This window comes from Bactrocera neohumeralis, chromosome 4, assembly GCF_024586455.1.
Source record: "Bactrocera neohumeralis isolate Rockhampton chromosome 4, APGP_CSIRO_Bneo_wtdbg2-racon-allhic-juicebox.fasta_v2, whole genome shotgun sequence".
In the NCBI taxonomy this organism is placed as follows: Eukaryota; Metazoa; Arthropoda; class Insecta; order Diptera; family Tephritidae; genus Bactrocera; species Bactrocera neohumeralis.
Genome location: NC_065921.1, coordinates 5865301 through 5889615, shown reverse-complemented (window position 1 = coordinate 5889615; position 24315 = coordinate 5865301). Strand labels below are relative to the sequence as shown.

At 40.0% G+C, this 24315-nt stretch overlaps 2 protein-coding genes across 2 annotated transcripts in view; both read right to left on the bottom strand.

The window, feature by feature from the left end:
* Positions 1-20110, bottom strand: part of LOC126757498 (60S acidic ribosomal protein P0-like) — a 23930-nt gene extending 3820 nt beyond the window's left edge. Inside the window, exon 1 of the mRNA XM_050471439.1 lies at positions 20020-20110. Within this exon, the coding sequence (XP_050327396.1) occupies positions 20020-20110 (91 nt within the window). The remainder of the gene's footprint in view (positions 1-20019) is intronic.
* LOC126755085 (polycomb group protein Psc) overlaps positions 19482-24315 on the bottom strand; it is a 22468-nt gene continuing 17634 nt past the window's right edge. Inside the window, exon 5 of the mRNA XM_050467403.1 lies at positions 19482-24283. Coding sequence (XP_050323360.1) covers positions 20113-24283 — 4171 coding nt within the window. The 3' untranslated portion in view covers positions 19482-20112. The remainder of the gene's footprint in view (positions 24284-24315) is intronic.

Genomic DNA, 24315 nt, shown 5'->3' with positions numbered 1-24315 from the left:
AGAGCAGAGGTTGGCGATTAAATTCTGTGTGAAACTCGGTAAATCTGCGACAGAGATGTTTGATACATATATAATCAAGCAGGCTTACCCACATGTTGCTTTAGCAAGAAGCCGGGAAGAAATCGCTGATGAATGAGCAAATCCAAAGTGAAAACGATGCTCATTTTCTTTTTTGACATCAAAGCATCGTCCACCATGCATTTTTTCCTCCTGGTCAACGCAAAGTTTTACGTGGAAGTCCTCAAGAGATCAAACGAAGGATCGATTGGGTCCGACAAGACATGGTAGCCGGTTGGAAGTTGCTCCACGACAACGCCCCTGTTCACACCACCTTACTTGTGAACACCACGGCAGGCATCCAAACGCTTCCGCAGCCACCCTACAAAACAGTTGTGACCGTCAAATCTCCTCAATTACAAATATTTTTCATACAAGGACTGAATTTGTTCGATCAATTTGTATGACAGCTATATGCTACAAAGGTCCAATATTTACAATTTATTCAGAGATTATATCATTCTCTCGTACAATACTTCATGCCGAATTTCATGAAGATATCTCGTGATATATAAAAGTTTTTCATACAAAAACTTAATTCTGATCCTTCAGTTTGCATGTCAGTTCTTTGTTATAGCGATCCAATATCAGCGGTTCCAACAAATGAACAACTTCTTAGGGTAAAAACAACGTATGTAAATTTTCAAATGGATCTTGAAAACTAAGAGACTAGTTCGTGTATTTACAGACAAACAGTCAGATCGACGCAGCTCGTTAGACTGGTAATTTACTTATGTTCATCTAAAGAAATATCAATCAACAAGAAATAAAGTATCTATGCATAAAATTTGATAATTTAAGAAAATTATCAACTCAAATATATGCATGTGTAGTAAATAATCCCCATAATAGAACGCCACTGCGCAACCTACAGCAGCACTTTAGCAGAATTGCTAGCGTTGGCCGACGGGTCGTTTGGCTAACAGTCGCACCGGCTGACGATTCAACGTCGCTCGTTAGTGAGTCGAATAGTGAAAAAAAAACAAAATACCGACTGAGGGTAACTTCTACAACAGCGAGACTTTCTGTGCTGGTTTTCTGTAGCTAGCGAGCTCGCTGGGAATGACTGAAACGTTGGCGCTGGTGGTATGACTACTTTAATGTGTACATACACACAGGCGGACCTACATATTTACTTGTATGGATACTGTATCTGTATACGGGTCGCTGCGCTGCTGTGGCTGCTACTTTCGATCTTTTTGTTGTCAGGTAAGTACATATTTGTATTTACATAGGCTGTAGATATGCATGGTCTTATATGTATGTATATGTTTTTATGCAATAAAGTGCCGAGAATACACGTTATTCATTTAGCAGCTTAAAGTTGTAAATTAATGTGTATCAGTATATATCAGCATGCACATGTGTGTGTGTATATTGTAGTTTACATTTTTTTTGCACTAAATTTTTAGTTTCATACGTTGGAAATTAAAGTAAATATGTATTCGTTTAACCAAGCTGTTGCTGGTTTCTCTATTGCTTGTTATCCAGCTTTCGCCGCTGCTGCTGTATTAACGTCAACGTCAACCGCGCACAAGACGACAACCACTAGAACGTGCTTACATACAAATGTATCGACAAACGATATGTATGTATGTATGTATATAAGTAAATATAATATCTACATTGGTGGCATGCGCTGCTCTCTCAAAGTAAGGAAATGCATATAAATTCGTAAGCCTTTATATATACATATGTACATACATACATATGTAGATATATACATACATACATACATAGTAAGTGGTATTGACGCATTTACATGATGAGTACATGCAAGTATATAGCAAATGTGAATATACAGCGGAGCCAAACGCATTCGGGTATGAGTACCTGAGTTTCGTACTTATTTATAGCTGAGAGAAACGGATTCATTATATACACACGCATAGATATGCACTCATTTATGTTTAAATGAAAAAGTGCAAGACCATTTCATACAGAAATTGTATTCACAAGTACCATGTAGTTCCTAAGGGCATACATAAGACTCATTTGCAACCAATACATACATACATACGCATATAACTAAGTATGTCTCAAGCACATAGAATATGTATTGGGGACATGTAAAGCAGAGCGTGTAAACAGTATTCAAAGTGCACATTGGTAAGTACACACACATATGTATATTTACATATAATGCATATAGCTGTTATAAAGCACGTACATAAGTATGTATTTAATACTGAAACAGAAGAAATAAAACTCAAAATGCAGTCAAGCGAGCTGTGAGCGGTCTTTCAAAAAATGTGTGCGTAAAGCGGTTCGCTAGGAACCGTACATATGTACAAGTTTGCATAAATGTATTTATGCATCATAGAATCAAGCGACAGAATGTTGGATATATTTCATAGCAACCTACGAAGTACATACATATGTAGGTGCACCATTAAACCTACGTATACATATATGTATGTATATATGTATGTATGTACACAGATGGACTCATTTACGGTAAGTCTTATATGCATATTTATGCACATCGTCGGCAGGGGACATATTTATTTTACTCATCACCTCATTTGCTTCTTATTGTGCGTTGTTTCAGTGAGTGAGTGAGCGAATGAGCTGAGACCAATATGCACTGGTTAATTTAACTCTTTCCCCTACGCCTTCAATTGCTAATGTTTTCTGTGGTTTAACCTTTTTTCGGAATTGTTATTTAATTGGGGGCATTTGAGCATATTTTAAAGTACATTAAAAGAGATAAGACGAATAAATTCCGATCACAGTAAAACGAGTGTAATAAAAATACAAATGTACATATGTATGTATATACAAACACACATAAATACATCATACATATGTATGTATATACATACATGTACATACCATGTCCCACGCAGTAATACCTTATCCGGTGAATCGTTTGGAGAGTGTCGAGTTGGGTGTGTGCAAGGTTTAGCGGATCAAACCTGCGCACTAATAATGATTTAGTAGTCCGGTCCTCTCCAAATAGAGTTTCAAAGCAAAATAATTTAGCTCTGCTGCTGTCTGCATTGTTTTTAGTCAAATTATATTGAATTTTTACTCATAATTCTTGTTAGCCCTTAAATTCAAGCATTTTAGACCCACTCATTTCGGACTCGGACTGTGTAGATAGCTTCTTTCGTTGCGCTAGAGCACGGCATCTATCCTAGTATCAAGATATATTTTTTCCTTATTCCTTTATTTTCATTGTATATATTGGTTAATGATTTGACTTTTAACCACAATTAGAATGCTCAACACAGATAAAGGGGCCTAGGTTTGCATATTTTTCATGCTGCGAAATTAATCAAAAATGACGAAAAAATCTCTTTTATGCGAACAGCAATATGCAGTTTACCTTCCAGAGTAAAAAACAATAACAGACAACTTTCAAAAGCCGTTATAGAAGCCAATTACCGAACAAATATGGTTGTGGTATGTATGGGGAGTAGGCATGTCTCTGGGTAAGCAGTTACAGTCGTAGGGCTATACCCAATTCCTACTCTTGCGTCCCCGCCGCGCACCGTGGAAATGTGAGCAACCTTTGTGTTAGATGTGGTAGTCAACCCGTGAGGAGTTTGGGGCCACGGCTACAATAATGGAAGCTTCGGCAGAGCTACTCCGACATATTCCTTTTAAGCGTTCGCTGAAATCTAATTGCAGCGTATTTTCATGATATATGGTAAATGTCTATAAAACTTTGTACTACTCGCCTAGCCAGGTTGTGCGCTGGTTTTGGGATCCGCCACGTAGAAACCACTCCCAGTGAAAAAGAAACAACTGCCTCGTACTCTCTCTCGACGAACGAAGACCAAACTCTATAAGTCCCTCATTATTCCCGTCCTGGTATGTGACGCGGAGGCATGGTCAATGAAATTATCTGATGAGTCGACGTTAGGAGTGTTCCAGAGAAAGATTTTGCAGAAGATTTGTAGTCCTTTCCGCATTGATACGGCGAATACCGGAGTCGATGGAACAATGAGTTGTACGAGATATACGATGATATTGATATACCTTGTGAGAAAAATGTACCCGAAATTGTAAATAAATGCAAAATATTTAATTATTAATCAATGTTTATTGTCGACGTCAAAGTAATACCAACCAGATGTAAATACACTTATGCCAACGATTTTTCCAGTTCTCGAAACACATTTTGGGTTGATCTTAAGCTCTTTCAGCGAATTTTGTTTTATAATTTCGATCTATTGAAAAAGAGTTTCATGGAGCGGCATCTGGTGAATATGGTGGTTGATCGATGCGTTGTTTTGGCTTTAAATTTGTGTTTTTGATGAAACTGAATCACATTAAGCCTTTTCCAACTTTCGAAACGATTTCAAACACAAAATTTGGTTAGAACTACAAAATTTGAGACAAATTCTTAGTTTGATTTTTTTACCCATTGTAAAAATCGCAACGCACACTGAGAAAATATTCTCTCTAGAATTCTCTCTAGAATATTTTCCTTAATTTTAAAGTTTATCCGAGTAAAAGTTTTGGAGATACAGCCTTGAGAACTTGTGCGCTCGAGGCTAGCTAGGCCAAGTACACCGTCTTTAAACGCGTTTTCTAGAAATAGTGTTTTAGAAGTCAGTTGGCAAGATTTCTCGAGAACTACTCAACCGATCTTTAAGGAATTTTTACAAAGATCTTTGAGATATAATTCTAACAAATTTTTTTGGCGATTACAACTATTTAAAAAAAGTTCGCGAAATTTTTTAAATGATTGCCAAAAACAATTTTATCGTCCAAGTTAAAGTTAAAGTTCTAACTAAAACATGAATTTTTGAATTTTAGATGATCATGTAAAGAGTTATCCTGTCAATGCGGGCGCATCTTTTTTCCGTGGGGACACCGGAAATGTTGTCGCGGTGGCCGAGTTTAAAATATTTTTTTCCTAAATTTTCAGAATCTCTTTTTTAATAAAGTAATTCTAATAAAATACTTCTTTTCTAGATGAAAAAAATTGTTGAAAAAAGTCTGTTTTTTATCAGAGGAAACCTTAAGAAGCTGCTGTAAGCAGACAGATCGCGCTCCTATTTGACATAGTAATTAAGGACAGTCCTACCAATTAAGCAAAATATTTTTTTTTTTAATATTATGTACCCGGAGAATTTAGTTGCAATTTTTGGGAGCGTTTTTGACCCAATTTAGTTCAGCGAATCAAGAGACGGAGGCAGCGATGGCTAGGTCATGCTGTTCGGATAGAAGAGAACACTCCAGCTTTGAAGCAATTAAGTACTCGCCAGTGGAAGCAAAGGAGGAGGAGGAGGAAGCAGAGGTAGGGGAAGATCTTCACTCCGTTGGAGAAATCAGATGAGAAGGATCTGGCTGCACTTTGTACCTCAATTTGGCGTCACATAGCGAAAAGAAGAAACGACTGGTGCCGCTAAGTGTTAATTGTAGTATTGTCACATCATTAGCGGCAAATTAGTGTCCCATGTAGTTAAAATAATGGGATTTTAAACTTATACAATTATAAAACAAAAGTTTTTGTTATTTTAGTTATAAAATAAATTTTTGCTGTTCAGGATTAAATCACGATTCGTGACACCCAACGCAAAAAAGTGTGATCTTTATTTTATACTCAACACGTCTTTTCTAAGTTCATTAATTCTACATCTGTGAAAATTTTGGGTTAACCCTAATTTTTCTATCAACAATGGAAAGCCTTTTTGGTTTAAACGAAATGTGCCCTTTTTCTTGTTTTGATTCAGTACAACATTAAGAAATAAACTTCAAAAGCACGATATTTGTTTTTTTTTTTTTTGGAAAAAAAATTATACTTAAAATCAAATTAATCAGGAAAGCAAAATTTCAAGGAAATATTCAACAATTCGTAAATTTCGGCACGGGGTCAAAAATGCCCTGCAGGAAAAGCATATACGAAATATGAAAAAGGGATAATTGCTATTTCTGGGATATCCAAAGGTTGTTTAATCGTGCTGAAGTCTACGGAAGGATTTTGCCTCGAAATCGATGATTTTCTCTGCAGGGTGGCGTTAATATATCGCACGCGCACTATGTGAGCATAATTTTGCCACGCATATGAATGCACAAACACAAACACATCACATCACCTTTAAATTGGCAAGCATTTGTTGTTGGAGACATATGCATTTTTGTACTGAAAGGGATGAAAATTGCATTTGTGCGTACATTTCCCTTTACTATTGATGTATATACTTATATATATATATACATATATACATTCTATATTATATTATTGTCGCTCGACTTATTCGTCATAACTGCGCACATGTGTGTGTACGTTCATATGTTTGTTTGCTTGCAACAGCGTCAGAACTATGAATAAAGGATCGCGCCAAATTAATGAATAAGCTGCTGATTAAGCCCATTCATATTGCTGCTTAGCCCGCAATACTGACATAAGACCTCATATACAAAGTACACACCTGCCCGGTTACAGATTAGATCATTTGTTATTTAATAAATGCAAAAATTAAATGCATGTAATTGGATTTCATATTTTAGGGGTAAATTATTTTTAGAGAACAGCAAAGTTTAGTGTGTCTTTATGCAATTTCAATCTCTTAATTTGTGTTAGCACAAGTCACAGTAGGGCTAGCGGCGAATGACTTTTACTTTTTGAGTATACTATTTGGGCAAGAGTCTGAACACATTGCATTAACTTTTGGTTTTTAATATACTCGAGAACATGTTTCCACGAAATTTTAGGAAGATAACTCACTCTCTGACCGACACACTTGGCATAAAGTCTTCTAGAATAACTAAGATCATTATATGTAGTATGTTTAACATTAAAGTGGCCTACAAGTAGTGTTACACCGATTTAATCCATTATTGCCATTATCTCAGCCGAGAGTGAGAGTGTACACGAAGACTGACGTATAGAACGACTTGGCGCATTTTACGTCGATATCTTAAATTGAAACATTACAAAATACAGCCATTTCTGGCTCAATAGGTTTGTAAACGAGAAAAATTGCTGCATTTGGGACGAAGAGCAAACTGAAGAGCTCTCATTTCATCCAGCAAACACAACTGTCTGGCGTGGTTTGTGGAACGGGGGAATCATCGGTCCATATTTCTGCCGGTAAGAACGTAACCGTCAATGGCGACCGTTATTTCGGCTTGATAATCGACTATTTTGTCCCCGAAACTGAAGCTCGTGATCTCGGCGACACTTGGTTTCAACAAGACGTCGCCATTTCTCACACATAGCATTAATTAATCGAGAGAATACTTCGGTAAGCAGATAATTTGATGTTTTGGACGGTAGATTGGCCACCAGCATCGTGTGATGTCACATCGTTACACTTTTTCCTGTGAGAATATGTAAAGTCTAAAATCTATGTGCACAATACGGCTTCGATTCAGGCCTTGAGGCTAAACATCAAGCGTGTCATTCGCCAGTTACTAGTGGAAATGCTCGAACGAGTCATCGAAAATTGGACTCAACGAATGGACCATCTGAGACATAGCCGCGGCCAACATTTGAAAGAGATAATCCTCAAAGAATAAATGCCAAAGCATGTTCTTTCGAATGATAATAAGCATTACCCATTAAATTTAAGGTTTCTGTGTTTTTTTCTTTAAAAAATGTAGGAAACTGCGAAAATGATCCTTTATTACGAAAATAAATATGTATATTTTTAAATTTTTATAATATAACTTACAGATTGAGCGCTATTTTCGGTAAGAAGTGAGTCATAGGCACTGTGGTCCACATCTCCGGTATCTGGGCACTGAACTGTATGGTATATGGTTCCATATCGACAATTTTTAGCCGTACACCTGGTACACCTTAGAGAATTATTTGTGAAAAGATTTATTTCGATAACGTTACTGGGAATATTTCCGTAAACTGAAAGATTCATATGGAATTTTAAATTCTCTTATTTTAGAGGCGTGGTTGTTACGATTTCGCATCTTTTCACAACGTAACATACGAGTGGTGATATAATATTATATAATGCACGAGATTTGGTGGAAATTGGTCGATAAGTTCCTTAGATAAAAGATTTTGCCCCAATTTGGACGGTGTCAGGGCCATAGTACATTTTATTATATATTTATTATATTTAGTGAGTTATCGTTTTTTATATATTTATTATATTTAGTGAGTTATCGTTTCTTTAGTTGTTATTCATATAACCGTTTTATAGGAAGTGAGTGTGGTTAACATCGGATTTCACTAATTTCCACATCATCAGCGGAAGGAGCAAAAGGATTCGCTTGATATAGATTTATGAGATATGTATATACATTAAACTTATTGGTTCTAATCTTATCTGGTTATTTAAAAATCACAGATGCCCTTCTCTACTACCTACAATTCGCTTCACCAGATTTGTTTATATTAATTTACGGCTTAGTTATGCATTTTAAAGTTTTTACATAAATTACATTTTGTTGGCATATCAGCGGTCCAATTCCGCCCACGCCAAGTGTATCAACTTTGATCAAGATATTTCAATATATACTCAAGTTATCGCTTGCATAGTAAGATGGACACACACTCGGATTATTATTCACCTCGTCATCCAGAGTATTTATATATACATATGTACATAACTCTTTATCAATCTCAATTATTTTTAGGTGATACAAACAACCGTTATGATTTGCTATTTTTATCTTGTTTATTGGTAAGCGCTGGGTGTTGTCCCTATCATTACTATATTACTTTAAAAGTACTAACTGTTTAGGAGGTTTCACTCTTCTTTTACTACCAGCTGGCACAATATCAAATATTTTTAGAACTGGAAAATGGTGTCCAATCGGTTGACAGCAAGACCCCTGACTTAGTTTAAGTTGTATGCTTCTGTATTATCTATTAGAAGGGATATGATGGTCTAGAGATAGCTTTATTTTTCAAGTCAGTCCAAGCAACATGTTTTGAGAGCAGTAATAACTTATTGACCTTAAAGACTACATTATTCAAGGTATTTTTTCTTATACTTCCCGATAGACGAAATTGTCTATAACTTCCAAATACAGTGGATATACTCTTATCTTTAGAGAAGCGTCATTTTTTATCCAAATTCTTAGTCAAAAATTTAACCTGAACGGCTTCATTTTACCGATTACATTAAATAAAATAATAGACGTTGTTCGAAATATGGTTTACCATCTGATCAAAGTTGACACGGACTGAGAAAAAAACACACATTTTTATGTGTTTTCATCTTTTTCGATCATAGTCGAGTCAACTATGGCGCTCTACTCGTTTCTTGACTTTGCTATGTAGCACAAATTGATGGTAACAAATGCAATCAGGTCCTTATCCACCAACAATGGAGTGGAGGTCTTCCTTTTTCTCTGCTTCCACCGGCGAGAACTGAATCGAATACTTTCAAAGCAGGAGTGTTCTCATCTATCTGAACAACACGACCTAGCCAGCGTAGTCGCTTTCTCTTGATTCGCTAAACTATGTAAATGTCGCCGATCAGCGTTCAATTGATCCCTATTCGCTGTTGTCAATGCGCAAAGGAGCATAAATTTTCTTCAAAACCTTTCTTTCGGGCACTTCTAAGGTCGACTCATATGGAGAAACTTGTAGAGTCTGATGTTTCTTCGTCGAAAGAGAACTTTACTTTTCAATTGCCTTCATCATACTCATAAATCCATGTCTCCCATCTGTAATACTGCAGTTTGAAGAGTGTGGGGTTCTCAGGTACGTTGGCAAGCATCTCTCTGTGGCCGGTCCTCCACGGTTCAAAGGGAAATTGGTTGATACCGCTCTAGATGACGTAGGTGGGACATCGAATGTTTCTTAGAGAAACGAGAATTCATCCTAGCGGGCACAATAGACCTAAGGTCGCGGTGCATTCCTCAATTATTTATCTAGCGGCATTCATTGACCTGGAAGGTGCAGAAGAGCCATTGCCCCAAGACGAGGTTTACGTCCCCAGATGGTCTATTGGCTCTATACAAGTGTCATCCGACTCATACTAACGTATGGTACAGGGGTATGGTGGACGGCATTATCAAAAAAGTGCCGTACTAAACCCCTAGAACATGCAACTGGTTTTCTTACTGGCGATTACGGTCCCAATCAAAACCACTTCAACAAAGGCTCTGGAGATTATCCTCGACATCCGACCAATATACATGATAGCGGCCAGCCGGCTCATGATTTTAGATCACTAGAAACAGGCTAGAGTCACTACAGGTTTGGTATCATACTCGACCTTGTTAATGAATTCGAGTTAAGCTGTCAATGACCGAGAAAAAAGACCTGATACCAAGCACATCGTTTTCATTCCTCAGTGGAGGAGATTGGGTCAATGGTTCTGTGATCGTCAGATCCACCGGCGAAATTTACATATTTATTGACGGATCAAGGGGAAAATGGGAACGGGCTAAACTAACTAACTAACTAAGTGAACCAATTGTGGGCGTAACAGAAGGTGCCAAATGGGCTTCTGCTCTAACCAGCAAGTCCATAAGCATTCTAGTTGACAGCCAAGCAGCAATTAAGGCCATCCGTTGCGCCAATACTAAGTCTCACTGCGTAAGGTTAAGAAAGCAGGCAATTAGTAGGATTGTAGTAGGTAAATATCATCTGAGTACCCAGTCAAGAGCAGCTAAAGACGCAATTCCCCAAAACGGCCACAGGTTATTTAGCTCCTTCAAGAGTTGTTTGAAGCGGTGGACTTTAGAGGAACACCGCAGGCATTGAAATATAAAGCAATACTGGGAATACCTCAAAGTTACTTTGGGTGTGTTAATGATGGACAGACCAAAAAGCTCCTAGTTCTAGCAAAAAGAAGCTTGGCAATATTGTAAGGGTCATCAGATGGTATATATATCCCACCTCCAGAAAATGTGAAAAGTGGATCCGGCGGAATGCCGGGCATGCGCGGAGAATGATGAAATGCTGGAGCATTATCTATGCAAATGCCCAGCCTACAGCCGGATGAGAAGGGACAACTTAAGCGATATTGGGCAGCTGGAGTGGAAAAGAATCAGGTTATTCACCAAATTCTCTGAGTTGTTGAATAAGGCTTTAAAGGTTACCACTCAGGAGCACAATCGGCCTAATGATGGCCTAAGTGCGGCCGCCGGGGTCCGGTCTTTCATACATACCCTTTTTAATCAACAAAAGCAACCATATACAAGGTGCGTTCCAAAGTAAGCAGGACTTTTTGAATCTAGCGCTCACTGATGGCGCCATCTATTTGTCGACTGATGCGTTACATCGATTGAAAGTGAAGTTATTGCGTTTTAAGTGTCAGTATGTTTGTGTTATCGTTGTGAAAATGAGCTTCGAACAAAGAGCCAGCCAACATTAAATTTTGTTTTAAATTTGGTAAAACTTTTACCGAAACGTTTCAATTGTGGAAACAAGTTTATGGCGATGCACGAGTGGTTTCAACGTTTTCAGAGTGTCGTGAGGGCATAAATGACGATCAACATGTGGGCCAATCAAAATCCGTGAACACCGGAAATTCCATCGAAACTGTGCGAAATCATCATTGAAATTCATGGAAATGGAATTGAACATCTCCAAAACATCGATGTATCGCATTTTGACCGAACATTTGGGCTTACGAAAGGTGTGTGCACGGTTTGTTCCGCACAAATTGACGGACGACCAAAAAATGCTCGGAATCCTTGACACTTGTGATTATTTGACCAAAAATCACATTTTAACCGTTAACCACTCTCCTTATTCACCTGATATGACAAAGTGCGACTTCTTCCTTTTCGGAAAAATGCATTTGCTCATGAAAGGAAAGCGTTATGTAGACGTAGAGGCCATTCAAAAGGCTTGCACCGGCATACTGGTGGCCATACCGGCCAACGAGCTAAAACACTCGTTCGACATGCTTTTGGACCGTGAAAAAAGCTGTATTGAAGCAGAAGGAGACTATTTTGAATAAAATAAATTGATTTTGCTGAAAAAACCATTTGTTATGTTTTTTTATGTCCTGTTTACTTTGAAACGTACCTTGTATAATGATAAATATCTACTATGCATACGTCAAAGTTCTACAAAGCCACAGTAATATCCGCTAACATTTATCAGTGACTTCAAATCGAGCTTTTATATTATGTTCAAAACGGCGAAAGTCCGCGAATTTCGCAATTTACTGTCACACAATTCTAATTACAAACCATTACTCTATATTGTCGCAAACGCTCCCCGTGCACTTACGTCTCCAGCCGCAGACGTCATCAGTCGACGCAACACAACTGGCTGCCACTTATCCACAATTTCCACGTTTTTCAATACATGTAAGTGCTCATTAGCATCGGCGTTCGCAGTCTTCGCTCCACCACCTACTACATATTCTCACATACATACTTATACATAATCGTAAGTATGTACACGCCATAATAGCATCGCATTGAGGCGGCAAACGAGTCGGTCTACCGAGCAGCGGCAGCCACTGCTGTTTATTTATTCAGTTTCGACGCGAGTCCGACCCCAGTTGTTGCTCACAGTGACAAGAAAACAAGAAACAGGATTCATGCGCGCATGATTTCACAATCGCGCCACCGCATAAAGTAGCTGGCTTTCCTCTGCTCGCCGCTCAACAGATTCTGCCTCCGCGTCTGATCCAACGTCATCGCGATATCGGCCGCAGCTTCAATTTTCAACATCACGCAGTTGATTTACAAATGTTTGTTTGTCATATACATATGTACATATGTACTATATAAAAACATACTTGATGGTCTACCCGTACTGGTACCGCCAGTGTTGCTTTTGCGCTGGCTGAGATGACTTCCGGTTGATGCGATCGCAGGTCCGTGTACCGAAAGTGTACCAACGCAGCGCGATATCGTGTCTTATACTCGTACGTAAATGTGTAACGAAGATTCGTTAGGCCAGTGAATGGCGGAGTGTTTGCGAATGGCTGTTGTCCCGAAATGATCTAATGATGCTCCCAGACTATAGCTTTTTTTTACCTTGATTATTCCCACATACGCAAGCATATGTGTGTACTTAGCTTAAAGTAGCTCAGGTTTCCTCTCACTCCTTGTTATTGTTATATTTGTTGTTGTTTTTACTCAATGTGCCTTTACGGCCTTGTTAATATTATTCGTTTCATCATTCCATCACGAAGCTTTAATACTTTTGGTGGCAACGTGCTTGTACCTTTAATGAATGAGAACCAAAGATGATATCTCGTAAATAATTGATTCGTGTATGCCCTCGTATATTTATTTGTATGTATGTTTTCGCATATTCGGTAACCCAACCGCAGGTCATCACATTTTAGAGCTCGGCCGGTTTCCTTAATCGTTCCGCTTTTAAACCTGCAGTCGCCATCTGATCGAATTTGACCCGGACTGACATTAAAACTACATTGTACGAAGTTTAATACAAATATTTATTATTGTTTTCAGCCTCTAGAGCCAATACAATAATGCCAACGTTTAATCCAATTTTCCATTTTTGGTTTTTTCGATTCCGGCTGATTTTTGGAACTCCATTCGCTAGATTGTTGAACCGTTTCGACATTTGATTCACAAAATCCACTGCTCGTAACCAGTAATCATTCGTTTGAAGAATGTAGGGTCCTCAACTATGTTGTCAAGAATCTCTCCTATCTACTCGATGCCGTTTTTTGCAAAAGAACGAGTCTTGCATTGATACTCCTCATATTCAAAATATGTATGAACCAAAAGGTATCGAGTCGATTCATAAAAGATGTTGAGGTACTCAAATTTTTCGATGTTATCATCGTTAACAGAGACAGATGGACGACTCGCATGAGGCAAGTTTTTAATTACTTCAGGATATCGTTGTTCAATTTATTATTTTTTTTGTACAAATCGCCAAACAAACTGGATAAAAAACACAATAATTGACATTTGGAAGTCAAACTGAACCTTACGTTCATGTAAAAGGTTGTGTTAATCTAGAAAAAAATGTACTGTATTGAGCGGGAAGTATCAATAGATCAGTCGGGGTCAAAATTGATCAGATATTATTTGCATAGTTCTTATGGACTCTCACAGAATCACCTTAATGCAAATGCGACATGTTCTTCGATACATATGAGAAGGGGGAATATCTGAGCATACACAAATAAAGGATAACATTCTAGGGCGACCTACGAGAAAAATGGGTTTAAACTACTCAACAAAGCTGAAGGAAAAATTTTGAAATGTGCTAAGAGGTCTGGCGGGTGTTTGAGGTGTACGGATTACGAATTTGAGTTCAAAACTTTTCCATCACATACAGCTATTTTTGTGATTTTAGTAAATGGTGGTAGTTTGACCCCTACACCCCTTGACTACAACACAAATATTCTACATATTAGGACATTTTTACTATCATTTTCGGCGTCTCTTCTTTACTGGCGTTGACACCACTTACGCCGTTATAACCGAAAGAACAATACAGAGGAGGATGGAGTCATGTGTAGATGTTCAAGAAAGTTCTCTGATTGCCATTCACTCGGGAGTGGCCAGAAACGATTCTTTTACATATGACTCAAGCAGCTCACGACTTCCAGTCTTAGACCTAGTATACTCTGGGTAGCCAAAGAACATCCGTTTGAAGGCGAGCTAAAGTGAGAAGGTGAACCATCCCTCCCCTGGGTTGTGCCCTGGGTTTGAGACCCGCCACATAAAAAACGCTCCCAATGAAAATGAAACTACAGCCTCGGAAGAGAAATCCTCCTTTTGATGACGACCATGGAAATCGCATTTTCAGTTTTAGCCACCCAAAATTAGCAAGAAACCGTCCTAACATCGTCGTTTTGCGACTATAAATTAGTGTTATTATTCTGAAATAAATAAGCTGCTTTGAGCTTTATGGTCATATTTTAGTAAATTTCACACTTGACTTCACGACATCTGTCGTTTGTCCTTTCCTTTATGCGACTGTCAAAGCAACTCCATACCAATTTGAAATAACTTTGATGAGACTTAGCAAGTAGATAAAACTAATTAATATTCATGCTACTTTCTTAAATGGACGCAAAGGACCATTGCTGCGCTCACACACCGAGCTCATCTATCCCTCATACAAGTATAATAAATATATATATGTACGTATATATATATTTTCTTTTTTAAAGCATATTTTTCTGATATTAAGCACTCCTTACTACTGAAAACGAAGTCGAATGAGCTCCATATCACAAACCCTTATTTCTACAAATTTGATTCGTAGTCTCTAATGGTCGGTTGTACCCGCAATTAGCCGCACCTTACTGGTTTGAGCATGATTGCCCAGCAACTTATGTATTTAATTTATTCTTATTTTGGGGAGATAAGAGGGAGCCACTCATCTGCTCACTCAACATGCGTAACGGCTCAAAAAATTTGTCTCACAGTAAGTGCTTGGCTTTATGGTGTGCTTCTCCCAAGGGATTATGAGAGATATTTATGGATGTACATATGTATCTATATACATGGTATAAGCACTTATGTGATGTGTGTATGTATGTTGGGGGGAGCACATTTACGAAAACGACAACATGTATTTCAAATGCTTGCTCCATAAATATGTATACATATGTACATACGTGTACATTAGTACGCTGGAGGGAGTATTTTGATAAATGCAGATGTATAACTACATATTTATATGTACATATATATAAGTTTATGCCCACGATTCAGCAGTGAGTAATATATTACGTAGCCTCTCCGCCCGATAGCGTCACTTTCGCCATAGAAATTTACGATCGAGTGGTACAGTTTCATAGACGACTACTCCCAAAATTTCTGCTCGACTTTAATGAGCCACTCATAGCTTCCCGGAAAGAGGGTACCACGCAGATAACTTGACAAAAGATTACGATCTCATATTGGCATAGATGAAGCAATCGGTGCGATGTTGCCACGTTGGCTCACTTCGGATGACAAGTGCAACCGATACCATTTCAGTGTTTTACACTGTTTCAGAGCCATCCAAAGAAGCTTCTTTATCTTTTCAAGACTGAACGACGAACCATGGATCTCCTGGTATACAACAAAGACCAATGAACAGTTGAAACAGTGGGATTCATCTGCTGTAGGTTCGAAGGATTCAAAAGGTGTGATCTACATCCACTACCTGCGAATTGACGCATGGAGCCAGGAAAATGCATCGGGTCCTCCTCCGTCGCTATAATCAAATCTATCGATGAAATAAATAGCAACATGTCCAAAATTATTGGACCACCCGAGTAGTATAAAAATGAAATTATTGAACATAACAACATTTCATTAGTGGAACACGATTAAAGAACACATCTTGAGACCCAGCAATCATTATCGGATAATCATCGACCGAATAGACCAGGTCCAGCAGGCAGTGAAGAAAATATAACAGTCGAAGCTGAGAGTGTACACGACCGAATAGACCATTCGCAGGTCCATGGCAGGCACGTCGAAATTTTAAATTGAAAGGCGTACAAAATACAACTTGTGCAAGAACTGAAGTCGCTTGACCATCCCAAGCGACATCGCTTTGCTCGTGGAATGTTGAAAAGTTTCAAGAAGATCCGATGTTTTCGAGTCAAATTTTGTTTAAAATATAACATCGGTTCATATTTATCAAAAATGATACCAATGAGAACGTAGCCGTCAATAGCGACCTTTATCACGCCATGATAACCGACTACTTGGTGCATAAAATTAAAGTGCGTAATCTCGGCGACATTTGGTTTCAACAAGGCGGCGCAACTTCCCACACATTGCATCAATCAATGGATTTATTTGGATAACACTTCGGTAAACAGATAATTTCACGTTTGGGGCCGGTTGATTGGCCACCAAGATCGTATGATATCACATCGTTAGACTTTTTCCTGTGGGTATATGTAAAATCTGAAGTCTATGCGAACAATCCCGCTTTAATTCACGCCATAGAGCAAAACATCATGCATGTCATTCGCTAGTTACCAGTCGAAATGCTTGAACGAGTCATCGAAAATTGGATTCAACGGATGGATCATCTGAGACGTAGCCGCGAAAAATAAATGCCAAAGAATGTTCTTTCGAATGATAATAAACAATTCCTAATCAATTTGAAGTTTTTGTGTTTTTTCTTTAAAAAAACTAGGGCACCTTGAAATAGATCACCCTTATATCGGCTTCGTAAGAAAGGTTTACGTCACTGCTTTTTTTGTAAATTACATACAAATATGCATGTTCTGTTACTAAGTAGCTTTTCTACATACTAATCATAACCATCTCCCAGTTTTTTATACGTTTGAATGACAGAAAGTTCGAATCGATTACAAAACATAACCATTCGTATTTCAGCTCTCGGAGAGCGCTGTTGTTGTTGTTGTATACAGCTTAATTGGCGTAGAAACCGCTTAAGCGATTATAAGTTTTAAAACAGCGCAAGTCGCTTCTTTGGAAAATGCCAATTGGATATTCCAAGCGAAGCCAGGTCCTTCTCCAAGTTTCCTCTGTAAAAAGTACTGCGTCGAATATTTTTCGAGTTTTTCCATCCGGACAACATGACCTAGCCAGCGTAGCCGCTGTCTTTTAATTCGCTGAACTATGTCGATGTCGTCGTATATCTCGTACAGCTCATCGTTCCATCGAATGCGGTATTCGCCGTGGCTAACGCGCAAAGGACCATAAATCTTTCGCAGAACTTTTCTCTCGAAAACTCGCAACGTCGACTCATCCGTTGTTTACATCGTCCAAGACTCTGCACCATACAGCAGGACGGGAATTATGAGTGACGTATAGAGTTTGGTTTTTGTTTGTCGAGAGAGGACTTTGCTTCTCAATTAGTTTCCTCGTTGGAGAATTGTTGGTGGTGTTTAATTCCAAGATAGACGAAAGATTACGACGTCTATGACTGTCAACAGTGACGTGAGTGCCAAGTCGCGAGTGCGACGACTGTTTGTTTGATGACAGGAGATATTTCGTCTTGCCCTCGTTCACTACCAGACCCATTTTCTGTGCTTCCTTGTCCAGCCTGGAGAAAGCAGAACTAACGGCGCGGGTGTTGAGGCCGATGATAATCGGCATACGCCAACAGCTGTACACATAGAAGATGGTTTTTGGCTCGAACTATTTTCTCCAAAAATTTTGAAAAAGTCGCAATAGGGAAGATCTGAAACCTCGTTTTTCGAATCATTTGGTTTAGCAATTGTTACTCAACGTCAGTTTACACAGCCGTATTAGTTTTTCTAGCTCAAATAGCCGAAAGCAGCTTTGAAAACGGTTTGTTGTGGTTTGGAGCCGGTAGAATCATCGGTTCATATTTATTCAAAAATGATACCGATGAGAACGTAGCCGCAAATAGCGACCTTTATCGCGCCATGATAACCGATTACTTGATGCATAAAATTAAAGTGCGTAAACTCGGCGACATTTGGTTTCAACAAGGCGGCGCAACTTCCCACACATCGATGAGTAGATAACTTCACATTTCGGTCCGATCGATTAGCCACCAAGATCGTATGATATCACATCGTTAGACTTTTTCCTGTGGGGATATGTAAAGTCTAAACTCTATGCAGCAGTCCCGCTTCGATTCAGGCCATGGAGCAAAACATCACGCATGTCATTCGCTAGTTACCAGTCGAAATGCTTGAACGAGTCATCGAAAATTGGATTCAACGGATGGATCATCTGAGACGTAGCCGCGGCCAAGATTTGAAAGAGATAATCTTCGAAAAATAAATGCCAAAGAATGTTCTTTCGAATGATAATAAACAATTCCTAATCAATTTGAAGTTTTTGTGTTTTTTCTTTAAAAAAACTAGGGCACCTTGAAATAGATCACCCTTATATCGGCTTCGTAAGAAAGGTTTACGTCACTGCTTTTTTTGTAAATTACATACAAATATGCATGTTCTGTTACTGAGTAGCCTTTCTATATACTAATCGTAACCATCTCCCAGTTTATTATACGTTTGAATGACAGAAAGTTCGAATCGATTACAAAACATAACCATTCGTATTTCAGCTCTCGGAGAGCGCTGTTGTTGTTGTTGTAGCGGCAGAAAACATTACTGAAGCAAAATTAATAGTCCCTGCCCGAATAAAAACCGTGTGCTTTCCGCAGAGCCGATTGTGTGGGTACGGCCAAGAGCGCTCCTTCATCAACTATGGTAAGAGATTTTTTCTTGGATCACCAGTGCAGTTATTGAAGTAAAATTCGTGAGAGCGAGCAGGTTCCCAGTATTTTGATGAGACATTTACGAAAATTCTATCATAGGATAGGACCAATTGCAAATTAAATTTTTCCGAACAGAAGAGAAAGTACGTCTTGTGGCAAGTATTTACATTCATTTGTCGAGAAACGGTGAAGATTTTATGCGAATATTTATTGTTTTCGGTAAATGGAATTAAAAAGCAGTTTTTTATTTTCATATATAATTCAATTATTTTATTGAAATCACTTAATGATTCGTAATTTTACGAAAATATTTATTCTTTTTACATTTAAATTTTCTGAAAAATTTAGTTTTCAACAGACATATATACATACATAGCCTTACATATGTATTTCTATTTCATTCTAATTCTAAAAATGGGATTTATTTATTTTTATTTTTATATAAAATACAATTCACTGTGTTTCATAAAATTCAGTCAGGGACGGGGAGCAGATATATTTATAGATTATTTAAGGGTGGGTAAAGCTACACACAAACATACGCATAATTATTTTATTTATGTACATTTCCCTCCTTAGGCCTACACTGTTCACACATACACGCAGATTGTGGGCAAGTATGTGAGTGTGTACATTTTGACGCAATATTCGTGAACGAATACTCGTTTACGCTAGTGTTAGTTTTATTTTAGCATTTAATAATAATAAATAAGCAAATATAGGTAAAGTGGATAACAAAAACAAGAACCAGTTTAAACAGAAACAGTTTTCAACTTACTGCTTAATTAAAGTATTACTAAACTATAATTAAACCAAGATATATGTGAGCGAGTATGTATGTATATACCATACATACATACATATGTATGTATATACACGCGATTACATGTACTCGCACAGCTAAATTTATTCATTTGAAATGTTTTCTTTTATTGATTAGGCAAACCGCCAAACGCACACACCCGCCGCACAGCGGGAATTGAATTCCATAAGCGCTGTTTGGAAGAGTTCATTCATCTCCAAGTGCATCTCCACCGCCTTCCGCACATTCATTTTCATTTGGCCTTCGTCACGTTTGCGCCACCGTTGCTGCTGTTGTTGCCGTTGCTGTTGCTGTTGCTATTGACAACGGTAGTCGTGGTGTTGGTGTTGCCCGCGTTTGACTTGGTGGTTGCGCTGCCGCTGGTTGACGCAACGGGTGACGCTTTCGGACCTGGGACAGCCAGTGCTTTGCCGCCGCCCACGCTACCAGCACTATTGTCTAACGGCTTATCGCCTGGGCCGCTTTTAAACTTTTGCATGAACTCATTCAATGCCTCGGCGCGCTGCATGCGCGTGAACTGCTCCAGCATGAAGGCCTGCTGATAGCTGTAGTGGTGACTCAATTGTTGCGCGTTCGCGTATGGGTAGAACATGCCGCCGGGTTGTGCGGCGGCCGCAGCCGCTTGTACCTGTGCGCGCAGCAGATTATCCTTGAAGAGCTTGCTGAAGTCGGCAGCGGAGACGTTTCCCAAGTGCGACGGCATGCCGGGGAGGCTGGCGGCCATGGCGGCAACTTGGAGCGCAGTGGGCGGCATGTTGGGCATGGTAGGTAGGCTGGGCAATGATGGCATGGCTGGGGGTATGCCGGGGTGTGGTGAATGCACGAGCTTGTTGGCGTTAGTGTTGGCGTTCGGCGATGACATTGGTGCTGGCGTGATATCAGACTTGGCGTTCGTTGACAACTTAGATGACGACTGATGTGCAGGTGCGGGTGATTTGTTGGACTGTGGTATGTTGGGTTTTGCGGCGCTCAATGCGTTCGGAGATTGTCCGTTTTTGGGCTGCTGATGTGCCACTTGCGGTTGTGGCTGTTGTGCACCTGGCGATTTTTTAGGCGGCGATACTTTCTTAGCGGCATGAACTTTCACGGCAACACCGCTTGGTGCCGAATAAGTGCCTATAATGCTGCCGGTCGTTACCTTCGGCGGTACAATTTCCGGTATGGAGGACGCGGGATTTTGTCGCGGCAAAATTGGGCGGAACTTCTTGCTAGCATCGACAGCGGTGGCGCTGTTTGGCGACTTGTGTGTGTTCTTGCCGTTTGGTGACGCGTTATTTTTCTCTGGGCTTTGCAGGGGCGATTTCTTATCAGCGCCCGATTTTTGTTGCTCTGCTTGTGGGGATTTCAGTGGCTCCATCACCTTCATATTGGACTTTTGTTGGTTGTTGTCATTCGCGTGTTTTTGGTTCATCTGACTCGGTGAAGAATTCGATTGTGGTGACTTTGCTGTGGTGTTCGGGGTGGTAGCTTGTGTTTTATTCGCGCTACTCGATGCGTTGTTGTATGATGATTTTGATGGATTGCTCTGCGATTTTTGTGTAATTTGCGACAAAGTTGTGGTGCCATAACTGGTGGATTTTCCCTCGGTGTTGTCACGTTTCACAGGGGAGCTTGTGGTGTTTCCGTTCGTCGATGGTGGCATAAGCAGCTTTAACGACGAGGCGTGTGGAGTTGCTGGTAACTTTTGCGCCGGTGGTGAGGCGCGTTTGCTCTGTTCCAAAGCGTCGCTTGACTGTTCAGGCAGTTTAAGGATCTCAATGTAGTTATTCACAGGACTCTTATGTTTTGGATGCGAGGCATTATTGGTCTGTGACTCGCTGTCTTCCCGTGTGATGGTAATCGAGAGCGATGAGGGAATGTTTATGTTGCAAGAAGTGAGTAATGATTTCACTTTCAATTGCTTCTCTGGCGGATCTTCTGGACTGGGACTGCGCGCGAAGGGATAAACACGTTTGGGTGCCTGCTGGTGACCACCACCAATATCCATTGGTTTATAATTAGTGTTGTGAGAGGGCGAGCTATTACCGTTTGTGGTACCAGTGTTGGTATTATCTTTCATAGTGGGTGGCGCGGGGAAAAGTCCGGCCATTTGGTTGTTCGCACCCCCTAATATACTTTGCAAGAAACTACCGCTACCGCCAGATGGACGTGGGGTATATTTGTAAGTTGGAACTGTGGGTATATTATAGTTCGGCATATACTGCGGAGAGCTAGGCGAGTATATTGGCGAGCTTGGCGTATACATAGGGGTACGACAACCGGGCGGAGCCTCATTGCCTTTTGATTTTGAGGCATTAAAAAGTGCCAGATTAAGATAATTATTCGAATTACTGGTTTTACCATTCTTAGCACCCAATTTATTGGCACTGCCCGCAATGCCATGACGCTGCTGATTCACACTTTGAGACTGTGGTTTGGTTGTTGGCGCAGGTGGTGGTCCCATCAGACTATTATCGGCGGTGATAGTTGTGCCACTTGTGGTGCTCTTTGGGCCGTAGACTTTCCCGGATGACTTCGTATTGCTGGCGATTGATTTGATTTCAGTACCTGCGTCCTTCAGCAGCTTATTGACGTCACTGGGAATGTTAGCGAAGGGATTCGGACGCGTCGATTTCGGCAGAATAGGTTGGTAACGCTTCGCAATCGGTGTGCGATTTCCTGGCGCAGCCATCTCAATACGGGGCATGGACTGAGGTAGAGGTATGGAATTCATTTTATGCGCGGCCGAAGCACTCAGTTTACCAGAAACTTTTTTCGGCGGCAGACCAATTGGTGGACGCATCATTGCTTGGCTGCTAGTTGTTGAAGTTACTTGGTTAGTTTTGGAATTGGGCGTTGTTGTTGTTATAGTGTAACTTGTGGTAGACGGTGTGCTGTTGTTGATTCTCGCTGGCGGAGGCATGAGAGGTTTTTCATTCGCTGGAGTAGTCGGCTTAGCCACAGGAGATGAATTTGGTTTTGCTGTGTTTGCAATCGGACTTGGCGGCAATTTAATTTTGAAATCTTCAGCCGGTAATGGCGGCGATAATTTTGGCTTCTTGGCCACATTCTTAACAGGTTCCTTAATTTTGCGCTTAGACGGTATGGCGGATCCTTTGAAAACGGTGCTGATTGTCGTCTTTAGCGAATCGCGCGCGCCACTTGTTGGTGACTTAACAACCACCTTATGGGTAAACACTGAAGAGCTAATGCTTTTTGGTGACTTTGGTGATTTCGGCGATTTCTCATTTGTTTCGTTTTTGACAGCTTTTATCGGTGTCAGCGAAAATGACTTGAGGAACTGTGACTTTTGTTCCTCCTCAATGGTTAAGGCAGATACAGGCGACTTTTCAGTTGATCTCGGTGGAGTTTTCGCTAATGGACTTATTTTCGTCTGTGGACTAATTTGTTCGGCTTTTATAGTTAGTGGTGGCACCGTAAGCGGACTAGGTGTCTTGCTTTTGCGTTCACTGTGCGGTGAGTTTTTGGGACTGGAGTCTTTATCTCGTTTATTTTTCTGCTTCCACTCCTTTTCAGGACGTACCGGCTTAGTTATTTCACGACGTTGTGGATCGGACATATTTATAATTGTCACACTATTATGCTTCGATAAATCAATCTTTAACTTGATATTTTCGACTTTACGTTCATCACGTGGCTGTTCGGCGGCTTGCTTTAAAGCTTCCTTAGCTTCGCGTTTCTCTTTGGACGATTTCGGTGAGTTATGTGAGTTATGCGCATTTAGTGCTTTCTCGGCTTTACGCTCAGCCGAAGAGTTGGAGTGTGAGCGTTTGCCTTCTGTACTTGAGCTGACGGCGGCAGCTTTTGTAACCTTGGCTGGCTTCGCCGGTTTAACGATTGCTTCCACAATTGGTTTAGCCTTCAATTCTTCAGCCTCTTCAACTTCCTCTTCTTTAATATGTTCTGGCGTCATAATTAGTTGGTCGTTAGTTTTTAAGGCCGACGCAACTGGTTTTGGAATTATTGTCATGGCATCTGGTATGGGCGAAATGGTTGTTTGTGGAGTTTCGTTAGCGGGAATTTTCGGTGATTTGACTGCAATTGCTGCATCTACAACCTCATCCTTAATTTCTACCGGTTCTGGTGCTGCTGCTGCAGGCATTATGGCTGCTGGTTTACGTGCCTTTACAATTGGACGCAAAGAACGTTTTACACGGAAATAGAAACGCATTGGCGCATCACGTTTCCAAGTGTAAATGTAAGCCACATCCATGAGCGTGTAGTGATCGAGCAGCACTATCGTCTTCACCTTGTACATTATGTCAATGTTGAAGCGCTGCGTATCGATATCGAATTTCCCGTATACGAACTTCTTCAAGTGTCCAACAGTGCACATGGCGGGACACTGCAGGTAACGTGGCTTCAACAATTCGCCGTAATCGCTGTTCTGACGCACCAGTTCACTATAAGAGAGCGAAAGAAAAGATGGAAAGGT